Here is a 13416-nt window from a genome sequence, read left to right as displayed (position 1 = left end):
GCTGAGCCTGCGCGTCCGGAGCCTGTGCTCCGCAACGGGAGAGGCCACAACAGTGAGGGGCCTGCGTACAGCAAAAAAAAAAAAAAAAAAAAAAATCAGGAGAGGTTGTTCAAGATAGCCTCAGTACTTTCAAAATATAACTTTAATGACAGAGTTAGTTAGTTACTATTCCATAAAGGATTGCCCTATTTTCAAAGAATTTGCAGTGTCTTACACGTGTGTTAAAAGATTGAGAAAATAAATTAGAACATTATAATGCACACTTAACACTAAAACTACCGAGTACAGTATAACTTTTAAATAGTTCGGAAGGCACTTAGGGGTTTTTTTTAGTGCCTCAGGGTATCATTATGAACTCTAATTATTATTGTTCTGTTCAACTGTGGGAGCACTGATAGATGGAGAGTTAATTGCCCTCTGGATAAACCAACTTTGACTCTGAATGGGAAGGCTGACTAGGTGCAAAAGAGAGGGGGTATCAGGATCCCAGCTCAGGTTAGGATGCCAGCTGACCCAATCAGAGACCTAAAACCATCAGAAAGAATTAAAACAAACCCCTGTGTGTCTGTGCGAGACGGTCACCTAGAGGGAAGTTCAGAGAGCAAATCAACCTCCCATCCCAGTATCCTAATATACTAGAAATGATGGTGACATCAGTGCGCATGTTTTTCAAGACCTACCTCTCAATAGCCATCCAAAGGTTTGGATCTGAGTTCATAATGGTCTGCCCTACACTTAACTTAAAATAAGTTTAATAGAACCAAGAGAAGCTGATTTATAAACTTGTTTCCAAGCCTGAGCCTTCCCTAAGAGGGATCCTCTTGGCTTTAGGAGGGATCCTAACTGATGTTGTAGGCATGGGGGCTAAATGGATTGTGTGTCTTCCCTGGGCTCTGGTTATAAGGTCACACCATGCTTGTGAGTTAGCAAGCTGTGGATTCTGTTACTGCCATAGTCAAAGACAACAAGTAAATTTGAGTCAAGGTGTTAGGGGACTGATCTCCCCAGACTGCCAGATTCGGGCATTGCCATGGCCACTGATGATCTGGCAAAGAACGAGAGTTTTTTCATGACAATCAAGACCGTCGACATGGGAAAAATTCCCCACTGTCCTTGCTGAGTGGGATTGCTGGATTTAGAAAGGCATTTGCTGAGTTGCACATCTGATGAGAAGGACGTGGGAAAAGAGATGTTGGAAAAGGGAAAGGAGCTGGCGGGACGTGGGCCAGGGCTGCTTGCTGCTACCTTGCGCTGTCTGCATGGTGGTGGGTAGCTGTGGTTTTGTTTTCATGAAAACCATCTGGAGTTGGGGGCTAGTCATCATCGTCATCACTGTCATCATTATCCTCTTCGTCAGAATTGTCATTGTCATCATCATCGTCGTCGTCATCCTCTTCATCCTCTTCATCTTCGTGGTCGTCATCCTCAGTGTTTATCTTCCCTGAAAGCACATCCTCAATCCAGTCTTCCAGCTCCTCAGCTGTGGGCAGGTCATCACCATCGGGAATCTCCATCCAGACACTGTCAGCCTGCAGCCAGAAACAGAATGAGTGAGTGAGTGAGTGAGTGCACGAAGGATCAGCAAGGCCAGGGGGTTCCAAGCAGCCGTGCTGAGTGGGCTCCAGGGCACTTACACTTATCAGGAATATGTGCACACTGTTAAATGGAAATGCTTAGTTGCAGAATGGTGTGTGCAGTATCCTGTTTGTGCAACATAGAAGGAAAGGTGTATTCCATTGCATATATATATTTTTTTTTTCTATTGTATGTATATATAGCCAGTTAGCAATGTCCTTTTACCCTGTTGGTAGATGTTCAGTCACCTGGGAAATTCTACATACCTTTATTTTGTAAACTACTTTTAAAATTAATAATAATAATAAATAATAATAATGTAAAATTCTGCTTAAGTTAAAACATTTTAAAACAGAACAGTAGGATACAAGGTGAAAAGCAAAAGTATTTCTGGCTGCCCTGACCCCATCCCTAGTCCCATTGGTGGTAGTTTCATGGCTGTCCTACCAGAAGTTTCATATAGATCCTATATATCATATATATCCATATATTCATGAACACACACACACACACACACACACACACACACACACACAGTGGTGATTGCCTCCATGGGCTTCTGGGCCACAGCTGCCCCATCACCCATTGAGCAATAACAACTCCCGGTGTGGGTTCCCTTGTGTAAAGAGACCTTGTTGTTGGGCTTTGGAAGAAAATACAGGAGAGTTTACTTGTGTGGAAAGTTCTAAATAGTCAGTGAACCTGGTTAGGCTGGCTCCATAAGCAAGGAAATGTGCCCATGGAAGAGAACCATGGAACAATAGGTTGGGACTGGCTCAGATTAGGATTGAGCCACACTGGCAAGTCTCCTGAGCTTTGGCAAGGCCAAGGGTCCTGCTCATTTCACATGGGGCCAGACTCCTATACGTGATCTCATAGTCTGGGCTGCATGGCAGAAACCAGGGCAGGCTGAGGGTATCCAAGCAAACTTTCTTGAGGTATACTCACATCTGTAACATTCACCACTCCAATCTGTGGCTTGAATAGGTCAATCTTGAAAGTCTTTTCCCAATAGGCAACAAGCTGTAGCAACAAAAAATAAAATTAGACGGCAGGCAGAAGGCATTCCTTGTTAAAGCCACTTTTTGTGGCTGGACCCACCTGCCATCCCATCACAGTAATTAGGTCACCATTGGTTAAAGGTCTCCAAAACAGCTGTGGGCACTGAGGAAATTGAAGACTTGGCCCCAGCGTTCAGAACTTTAAATAAACATGAAAAAAAAAAAAAGATGTCATAACACAAACTGTGAAAGCATGTAATATAAAAGCTTCTACAGCTGTAAGGAAGAATATTACAGAGATAGTCCAAAGCTGATTCCCAAGTTACTTGTGGCTCTTTTACAGTTTATGTGTGGTGAAAGAGCCATTTCCCTCCACCTCTCTTTCAATGTCTCACTTAAAAATCCCTTACCTTGCACCACTCTGCTCGTGAGATGGCCGGGGAAACAGTGGTGTGCTGTAAGTGGGCACACGAGTAAGAAGAGGGCTTCTTCATTCAGCCAGACTTGGGTTCCATGTGGACTAATCTCTGACTGGGGCAGGACTAAAAAAAGTAAGGGGCCATGGGGCTAAGAAAATGGAGATATTCAGTGGTAGAAAGTCTCCCAAACATGGGACTTCCCTGGGGGTCCAGTGGTGAAGAATCCGCCTTCCAATGCAGCGGGCACAGGTTCAATCCCTGGTCGGGGAACTAAGATCCCACATGCTGCAGGGCAACTGGGCCCTCGTGCCACAACTACTGAGCTCTCACGTCTCAACGAGAGATCCCGAGTGCCGCAAAATTGCAGAGCCCGCTCATTCTGGAGCCCGCACGCCACAACTAGAGAGAAGCCCGCTAGAGAGAAGCCCGTGTGCCGCAACTGGAGAGAAGCCCGCATGCCGCTAGGAAAAGATCCCGCATGCCTCAATGTAGATCTTGCATGCCGCAACTAAGACCCAACGCAGCCAAAAAAAAAATGAAAGAAAAAAAACTCTCCCAGACAAATATATGGTCTCATGGGGACTGTGGATAGTCAGGAACTTGGAAATCAGAATAGTCTGAAGATTTCTAGTTTGCAAAAAACAAGGCAAACATATAGAACAGGTCAGGAGAAATGTAGACCATCTGCTAGCTAGCATAACCAAATAGTTCAGGTAAACGAGAAATACAACCAGGCAGCAGCTAAACAAACAGCTATAATATATAGGGTCTTATAAGGCCATGACTTTGTTACGCTTACCCAGAATTACGAAATTGGCCTCAGGTGACATGGAATGCTCTGCCTTTGATTCACTCATTCTCTATGTAGGATTGGGTTCCAGGACCCTTGAGATCAATAAAACCCCTCATTTTTGTCTATTTAATCATAGTTTGATCAGTTGTGACCTATGCAGCAAATGATAATTCCTGGAAGAAGATAGAGTTATCATTTATATCCTAATAATAACTAAACTTGTACTGAGTATCAGCAGTTAGCTCAGCCTAAAGTCTACTGACTAACACACCAAGCTTTGGCATCACACAGACCTAGGCTGGAAGAGTATATCTACCACTTACAGCTTTAACCTCTCCAGCCGTCATTCTTTTCACCTGTAAGATAGGGATTATAATAGTCTGTACTTCACAGGGGTGTTGAGAGGATTGGATGAGATGATGCATGTAAAGAATTTACCATAGTTATAGGCAGATAGTATATTAGCTACCCTCATTATCATTACCACTGGGCTCATGTATTGTACACATTCTGTTTATTCTCTTTAAAACAAAGCATAATCAAGGCTTTCTGGCCATTGATCACTGAGCCAGGCAAGAGTTTGGGCTTTAAGGACCTGGGAGAACACGCTGAACAAGACAGGCAGGGTCTCTGCCCTCCCTGAGGGTTTTTTTTTTTTCTTGGCCGCGAGGCTTGCGGGGTCTTAATTCCCCCATCAGGGATTGAACCCGTGCACCCTGCAGAGGAAGTGCAGAGTCCTAACCACTGGACTGCCAGGGAATTTCCAGCAGAGGTTGTTCTTAACTCTATGCAAAATGTTCATCTCTGAACATTTGTTACTTAGTAACTCAGGTTGTCTCAGAGCGATGGTCCCCACCCAGAAAATGAAAGAGGTTATAGCAAGGGGTGGTGGTGGAGTGAAGGGCAGCTATGGAGCTGCTGGCAGAAGAATTTCACCCAACACCCTTGAGTGGGCCCCGCAGAAGGACTTCTGGCCTCTAGGGAGTGAAAACAATAAGTCTAACCATGTCAGTGTAGGCACCAGGCCCTAAGTTCAATGTTGCCCCAGGGGCTAAGATCTCCCACAGTGGGTGGGGACAGCCACTGAGCTTCTGCAAGTGCCCCTCCTATTTCACATCCTCCTTCGTGCATCCAGGTCTCACCCTAAACACAAACATGAGGCTGTGAAGGCGGCCAAGGTCGGGGTCCCGGTCTGAGCCACTCACCAGAGGAAAGTCATCTGGGTCGATCCATACGATGCTCAGGTCAGGGTTGTCCGTGTTGTCCCGAGCAACCTGCTTCAGGATCTCCAGGAACTCGTAGCCATCTGAAGCAGGATTCAAGAAGGTTGAGTAAGCCCTGTGCATATATGGCTTCTAATGTGGAGAGCAGAGTGCCGTTTTTCCACAAGTGTTTCTTAGGCCATTTGGTGCATACCCTCAATTATAGGATTATTCTATAAAATGAGTCAGATGAGAACTCTAGCCACAAAGCAGCTTATTCAAAGGAAACAATAAACATTTTGAATAAAGAAATTGAAAGTTTCACAGGGAAGTGTCTGGTTGCAACTGAAAGCTAAGTTCCATTTGCTAAATTGCATATGAAAATTGACCAGCCTTGTGTCAGAAAGTGCAACCCCAGAACAGAGAAACTCCTGTCTGGTCCTCAGTGCTCCGTGCCATCTCTTAAAACTGATAATTTATTGATACTATCCCTGAGAGCTCCCCATAGCATTCGCTCTATGGAGCAAGAACGTTTCGCCTGGATCCTTAGTTTTCTACAACCTGGAGTTCCTATAACCTTCAGACTAAATGGGCTTCTGATTGACAGTTGGTTTCAAAGCTTTGAGATAGTAAATAGGGTCCCCTCCCCTCATCACCATTTCCCTGCATGCTCTGCCATCCCTTTATTCAATTCGAAACATTCATTGCCCCCCAGGGGAGGGATGATTCATAAGAAAAGCAGAGACAAGCCTCAAAAGACAAACTCATAGCTTCAAGAGCACAGAAAGCCTAAATCTTGAAGAAATGAGAAAGATAAACTTTATATCATAGACAAAAATTTTGGAAGAATGTTTAGTAAGAGAAAGGATAGCCCAAACCCTCAGTATCCCTGCCCCACTCCCAGCTAGAAACAAAGAGTTTAGATTCTGGCAAGTCCCTGAGAATAAGCTCTGTGCCTGTGTGTATGTGTTTGTGTGTACATGTGCACCTGTGTGAAAGCAAGCCCGTGTGTCCATGCAGAGAAACTCCACAGTTTCAGAGAGTCCCAGAGTATAGGGGATTCATGCTTTGTTTTAAAACTCATGAAAATGGAAAGACCTCAGATTCTCTTGGCGAACCCTCTGGTGCAGGAGCACTAGGGCAGAGAAGAGAGTAAGGAGGCCCCACCGACTTCTCTGTGGTTTTGAGGAACACGGACAAGGCTAGTGGAGGGGGCAGATCTGAGGAAGTCAGATGGATGAAGGGGACCAGTGGTGACCTTGGCATAAAGCTAGAGTCCAGACAGAATGACGGACTTCTCTGCAGATGCCAGCATGGATAGGTGGTGATGATAACTCTGACCAGATGCACGCTTCACCCATCATACCTGAGAACCAGCAAGACACCGGATCCCGAGGGATGGTGGGTGGGGGAGGGGAGACCATTAATTGTCAGACCCAGTTTCGTCCATCCAGTGGTAAGATTTAGGTTCAGTTCTAGAAAATAAAGTTGTATCTCTTGCACAGATGAATTTGTGGCCTGAAATTTACCTTCTATATAAGCAACTAACTCACCCACTACTTAGAAATTCAGTACGGCAACTGCTCTTTCTTTGTAAAAGTTTCCTTCTTTTGATGGGGGCCCCAGCCATTCTAAGCCCCTCTCTGTGGCCTCTGTTGAACACACCTCTCCTCTCTCCAGGCACCCTAGCCTTTGTTTGGCTACCTGGGGCCTCTTGGGAAAGGTTTTCCTCTGCACTTCCTCATATTTAACATATTCTAGGCAAAATGCACACTCTTCTTAGGAGCTCTGCTTTGAGTGGGTGTAGTCTCTTTAACTGTAGCTAAATCACACTAAAGATTCAGACTAGGCCCCCTCAGGCCTTGTTACCTGGAAGGCAGAGCTATCCCGCTAGTAGAGAAGAGGGTCGTTATGGCCTGCAGCCCTCTCCAGCAGAGATCCGGGTGGCCTAGGTGATTTTTCCATCTATGCTCTGAACTATATGACAAATTAGACTGTATGACAGACACTTGAGATGGATTGGGGCCTTGTGTTTTAGCTCTCATTATCTATTACTGTAGGGGTTGGGGTGGAGATGGGAGTGGAGGTAGGGATATTCTTCTTGCTGCCTGATGTGTGGCCGAGAAAGTCAAGTCCCTCCAGAGTGCCACAGGCTGCTGCTACTTGGACACTATGGATCTTCCTTCTCTGGGTGTGTCGTCGTGTCACAGGACAGGGACTATGGTGCCACCTGGGTTATCTGTGGATTCAAGTATCATTGTACACAGACTGCAACAGGGGATTTCTCCTCAACAGCTTCAGTGACTACTTTCAGCAGCCGAGAAGAGACGGATGGCAATAGATAAGGTGATGTTGCCAGTACTCTGGAAGAGGAGAATCACATGTGACAAATCAGAAATTCACAAAGAGGATGAAATTCAACCACACAGACCCGAATTCAGGTAGAAAGTAAACTTGAAGTGCAAAAGACTAACTCATGTAAAGGGAAGGCAGAAACTGTCTAGGCACAGTGTTGTAGAGGGAGAAGATCTGAACGGAAGCCGAACACACAAGATGGCGCTGTGGTTTTCTGATGGAAAAACCCACGTAACGGGATTTATGAATAAGAATGTACATACAGGGATCGTTTCTATGTTTTAGAGCAGGTTTGGAGACAAAAACTGGGTCCTGCAAGAAAAATCAAATGGATTGGAGTTTTCACATAAACAAGAGAAGTCAAAATTGTGGCTTAATGCCTGTTTTTAAGAATACAAAAAGTTTTTGTGAGGAGGATGTTCTTTATGTCTATGGAGGAGCAAGGAAAGCTCAAAAAACATGCCCAGAATTTATTAATAATTGAGTTGACAAAAGCTGGGGAAGTTTCTTCTGGAGTCAAGGGCAGCTTTTTGGTGTTCAGGATGATGGATTTTATAATGGGCATAATCCTTCTGTATCCCTGAATATTTCCAAGAACAGAACAGAACCTGTTCTTTAGGGAGGGAGTCCAGCATGATGTTTAAACACACGGACACTTGGGGCAAACAGTCCAAATCCTGGGTCTGCCATTTAGAGTGTGACTTAGGGCAAGTTATTTAATGTCTTGGTTTCTCAACTGTAAAATGGGGATGATAAAAATAGTACCTGTTTCATAGAATAACTGTTAGTTAAATGTGTTAGTGTCTCTATGGCACTTAGATGGTGCCTGGCACATAGTAAGGTTTAGCCATTATTCTTCTGAAATGCTCTGACATTCTTCTGCTTGAATACAAGGAACCTGGCCACTCATCTGTTCATTCAATGCATATGTCTTAAGTGCAATGATCTGGGCACAGGGGGGTGGTTAGACACAGTCTCGGCCCCTTGTGTCAGAGAAGACATACTCCCAGGCAGTTACACCAGGAGGTGGTGTGTCATGGAGCTATTTCTTCTGGCCCCTGTTGCTGACCCAGTGACTGAAGTCTGCAGGGGTGGCTGTACCAGGCGGTATGACTATGAGAACCTCGCCTCAGTACATGGTTAAAGCACGGTTTAATTACTTTGTTTTAAAGTCATTAAGCTAATTTGGATATTCCTGATCCAAGGCTCACAATCCCCATACCTTTCCCCCCATTATTCCCCAGCCTTGAATATAGACCTGTTGGAATGGATTCTCATTCATCTGGGAAAGCGGAATTAAGGCAGCCACACTGGCCTCACATGGATTCAGTCGCTAACATTTTAAGTTAGAAGTTCAGTTTCCTCTTAGGGACAGTAACTATTTCTTTGTAAAACAGGTGAGCTGGAAAAGGGACACATCCACTGTGGATCCTCCCTTTCTGACCAGGAAGGCAGGTGTAGGAAGCCACATTTCCCTTTTGTAATTCAATGTGAAGCAGAAGACAGTTCACAGTTGCAATTTTATGAATGAATGAATGAGTTTGAAATTAATGACTGTTTCCTTTATCAGTGATATACCCAGCTAAGAGGCCTTTTAAGATTGTGGCCATGTAGCTCTCAAAAGGAATAGCCCATAATTTTTTTCAGAGGTAGGTTAAGAAAAAAGAGGAAATATTATTTTGAAATTTGTAGGTTAGCAGTTATTTCACCATTGAAACTAGAGGACAATTCTCTGCAGTCATTAGTTGGAGAAGCAGCCATTTTCAAAGCCAGAAGGGACTCCCAAACATCCCACAGATTCAGGCATGTGTATAGCCCCACCCAGAACATTTGTCTGTCTTCTCTCTTGAATATTTCCAGGGCTGAGCCCCTCGGACCTCCCTAAAGGTCCACTACAGAGTCAATAACCCAGACAGACAAGAGTTGTTTTCTTGCATCCAGCTGAAATCTCCTTTTTTCTCAAGAATTTTGTCTCCCAACTTCTTCCTTTATGAACACAGGACATTGTTCTTTACATGCAGGAAGTCTGCGATCATGTAGCCCAACTTTGATTTTATGAGTATTTCTTGAGCATTTACTGGCTACTGGCTACTGAGTCCTTTTGTATTTAATCTTCACATCTAGTCCTGATGGAGGTTAGGAAGATGTTTTTATCTCCATTTTAAAGAGGATGAAGTTGAGACACAGGGAGAGTACCTGACTTGCCCAGCATCACACGCCAGCAAGTGGCAGAGCCAGGATTCTAACTCAGGTCTTTGGTCTGCAGGTCGAGAGCCGTTTTCACAATCCATCTGCGGTCTCCACATGCCTACCAAAACTGCTGCATCTTCTTGCTCGAGTTTGTGCTTGAGATCCTAGTGCTCAGTGTGAAAGCTTCAATGTGAGGGAAGCAAGGGCAGGGGCATGGGGAGACACCCGGGTGGAGAGGGGGGCTGGTGGCCGGCCCCTGCCCTCCCCCGGAGGAGTCAGGGTACCTTCCCCTCCTTCTAACCTGCCGCTAAGCCACACACTCCCCAGCTACAGCGTGTTTGGTTGGCTGTCTCAGAGATTTCCCTGAGTGCGCCTGGAATCTCAGAGATGGCCCTAACTAAAGAAGAGGGGCCCGGTGCTGTGAAAGCTGTGACTCTGTCCCTGCCACACGGGCCTGGACCCTGAGATCCCACGACCCGGGGTCGAGGGCTCAGAATGGGCCAGGTTTCCCACGGCAAGCCAGAGACCTCTGGGAATCACATTCTGTGGGAGGGGAAGCCGGTGATTATGCTCTCCTCCTTCCCAGGCAGAGAGAGCCTGGTGGGAATGAGGCTGCACAAGCCCTGGGGGACCAGTTCCAGGCCAGTCGCAGCCATGTCAGGAGCCAAGGCCTGTCTGGCAGAGACACGTGTGTCTCAGACCAAGCAGTGGCCCTGAAGTAACAGGCCCAGGCCCTCAGCGTGCTGCCCAACCGGCTCTCACACCATCCTCTGGACCCAACCTCGGGGACTGGCGGTGCCCATTCCGTAAAGGCACTGAAAGACCCTCCCTGCCGCCACACCATGTGCAGTTATGGGACTCGGGGTCTCGCCCTGGAGACAGGCCTAAGCTTGGGAAGCCAGGCTGTTTGGCCCGATCCTGTGGCTATTGCTTCTACAGCAGACGACACAGATAAGCAGGCGTCACGCAGCTTGGAGGTTGTGTCTGGAGTTTGAAGACCCTGCACAGGTCACTTAACCTCTCTGGGGCTTCCATCTCATCATCTGAAGATGGAGAAAACAGCTCCCTTATTACCTTGGGGACTCATTGATAATAATGATACCGCTGTTATCATGTGTGGCATCTGCAGAAGAAAGTGCAAAGATTTTCTGTCTTTCTTTCCCACTCTGTCAATATTTAATTCATTTCAAGTGTTAACAGGAGGGATTCAGTTTTTCAATGGGCAGGTATGTTCTGAGTGCCCACATGTATTAGACCCAGGGCCAGGTGCTGGGACACAAAGGTGTGGAGGGCAGTCACCTGAGAGGTCCCCTCGCAGAAAGGCCCACTCAGTAAGTGTGGAAGTCTCAGAAAGCTGCGGCATGGCACCTGAAGCTGGGCCCTTTGGGAGCCTAGGGAGGACAAGGTTGAGAGCACCTCCCAGACAAGGCGAGTCACCCAGTCACCTGTTAGAATGAGACATCCGCTTAGAACAGGGGGACATTGTGTGGGCCCCATGGTCCTGAGATGGCTCCTGCGACATCAGAACACCCTGACACTCCTTATTACAGCCCTCCTTCTCTGCTCTGTCTCCTAGCTCTCAGGGCCCAGCATTGGTGGAAAAGTCCAGCGGTACAGCTTTGCAATACAGAGGAGCATAGGTGGTAGTTATAGAGCCTGGGCTTGGGGCTGGACTGCCTGGGCTGGAATCCCAGTTCTACTACTGATTAGTCACGTGACCTGGGGATGCTACTTAACTTCTCCATGCCTTTGTTTCCCTATCTGCATATTGGGGAAGATGATAGTGACAGTACCTACTGCATACAATAGGGCTGCTGTGAAGATCAAATGTGCTGATACTTAAGGGCTGGGAACTAAGTTTAGCATTTAGCAAGAACCAAATTTTAAATTTGACAAATCAAATTTAAATTTGGAAACTCAGTTAAGCAGTTGCCTATTTGAGGCAACAGGTGTCAAAAACATTTTCCGGGCTTCCCTGGTGGTGCAGTGGTTGAGAGTCTGCCTGCCCATGCAGGGAACACGGGTTCGTGCCCCGGTCTGGGAAGATCCCGCATGCCGCGGAGCGACCGGGCCCGTGAGCCATGGCCGCTGAGCCTGCGCGTCCGGAGCCTGTGCTCCGCAACGGGAGAGGCCACAGCAGTGAGAGGCCCGCATACCGCAAAAAAAAAAAAAAAAAACATTTTCCAAGAAACCGAGGCGGTTGAAACTCGTTTAGAACAAGGGCTTGGAGTCTTTGACCCGGGGCCCCTCACCGGTTGCGTTCCACAGGCGCAGACGGCAGCCGGTTCGCGTATTTCCAGCTTGTAGTGCTAATATTGCCAGTGCCCTTGGAGGATATCCATCCAGCATGCGCTCATGTAGAAATGCCACTTTGTGAACCGTTCATCGACTGCTCTAAAGAAGATGTCAGCCTGATGCAGACGCATCTGGGGGCAGCCGGGGAGACTCGTTCATTTTCAAACCTGTCAAACAGTAGCTCCGGCGGCATTCTGAGCGCAGGAGCTGAGAGGAGGCTGTGGAAGAGGAAGCCGGGCCGCACCACAGGGCACCGGGCAAGACCAGAGAGCTGGAAATGTCCTTCCCAGCCAGGCCTGCCTGCAGGGGCAACGGGGATGAGAGCTCACCGCAGAAGAGGCCTAGCGATTACGCTCAGGACTGGAGAGCAGACACTGCAATCCCTGAACACAAGCTCTCGGCTGCAAATGTCAGAACCGCTGTGAGAGTCCTTGGGAGACCCGGGTCACTCAGACCTTTGTTATTATTGCTGCTGAAAAATCGTAGATTCCAAATTTGGAAATATCAGTGGGGAGGAAGTTTGACTTTTCTTCATTGATTGGGCGCTCAAGCTTGCAGACGGCTCCGCCCGCTGTCTTCACTCCCTCTTCTTTCTCTCTCGGCTCCCTCCGCTTTGCGCATGCCCAGAGCCTGCAGCTGGCTGGGAAGTCCTGGAGACGGTAGTGTGGTCAGATGGACAGTGACCAGAGGAGCCATCCAGAAATCTAAGCGCCTGTGTCCGCTGTGCCTCTAACCGTGTGATCTCAAGAGCGTCGTTGAACTTCTCTGGGTCTTTCAAATGTTGGAGGTGCAGGGGGTGGTAAAGGACAGCAGAGAGGAAGGAGGGCAGGCTAAATGGTCACCAGACGTCCTCAGGGGTAGTAACTCCGAAGGGCCGGCAGACACAAGGCAGGGCCTTGTGGTTCAGGGTGTGGCTGGGGAGCCAGACAGCGCTCAGCTTAATTCCAGCTCCACTGCTTCCCAGCAAGTCAGCTGCTCTGGGCCTCAGCTTCATCAGTTGTAAAGTGGGAATAAAAGTAGCACCTCCTACATGGGGTTGCTCTGTCACCTAAGCATACAGTAAGTCACCATCATCATCACCTTCTTCCTCAGTATCATAATGAATTCAGAGGTCAAGAAAGCCTGATAGAATTTGAATCTTGGCTTGGATACATCGAGTGATTTGGGCAAGTCATTTAACCCTTAAGAATCACTTTTCTCATCTGACGCTGGGATGATTATTATGCGTATATCACAGGGTGGCTTTAGGGACCAAATAGGACCACCTCCATAAAGCTCACAGCACAGTTCCTCCAGACTGTTAGCTCTTTAAGGAGAGCTGTATTATTTTCCTGGATGTATGACCCGTTTTCTTTGGCGAGCGGTTTGGTTGGCACAGCGGGCCACATGTAGCTTGTTAGCAAAAGCAAGGTATATGAGGAAGTACTGTCTGGGTAGGAATGAAATTCCTAGTCCTGCAGCCAGGCCCCTCTGGCCCGGTTACACATCAGTGACCTGAGAGTATAATGACTGACTAGTCGCAGAGTCAAGCACTTTCACGGAAAAGCCTTTCCCTTTCCCAGCCCTGAGCAGGCCAGCACCCACCC

General features: G+C 47.2%; 1 protein-coding gene across 1 annotated transcript in view; it reads right to left on the bottom strand.

Annotated features, from left to right (window-relative positions):
• Positions 1-120: 120 nt before the first annotated feature.
• CASQ2 (calsequestrin 2) overlaps positions 121-13416 on the bottom strand; it is a 64696-nt gene continuing 51400 nt past the window's right edge. The window contains exons 9-11 of the mRNA XM_007101665.2: positions 4994-5094; positions 2524-2598; positions 121-1529 (exon numbers count right to left, since the gene is read on the bottom strand). Of these exons, the coding sequence (XP_007101727.1) occupies positions 1314-1529; positions 2524-2598; positions 4994-5094 (392 nt within the window). The 3' untranslated portion in view covers positions 121-1313. The remainder of the gene's footprint in view (positions 1530-2523; positions 2599-4993; positions 5095-13416) is intronic.

The sequence above is a fragment of the Physeter macrocephalus genome, chromosome 4, assembly GCF_002837175.3.
Source record: "Physeter macrocephalus isolate SW-GA chromosome 4, ASM283717v5, whole genome shotgun sequence".
NCBI classification, from domain to species: Eukaryota; Metazoa; Chordata; class Mammalia; order Artiodactyla; family Physeteridae; genus Physeter; species Physeter macrocephalus.
Note: the sequence above shows the minus strand (reverse complement) of the source record. Positions and strands in the feature narration are given on the sequence as shown.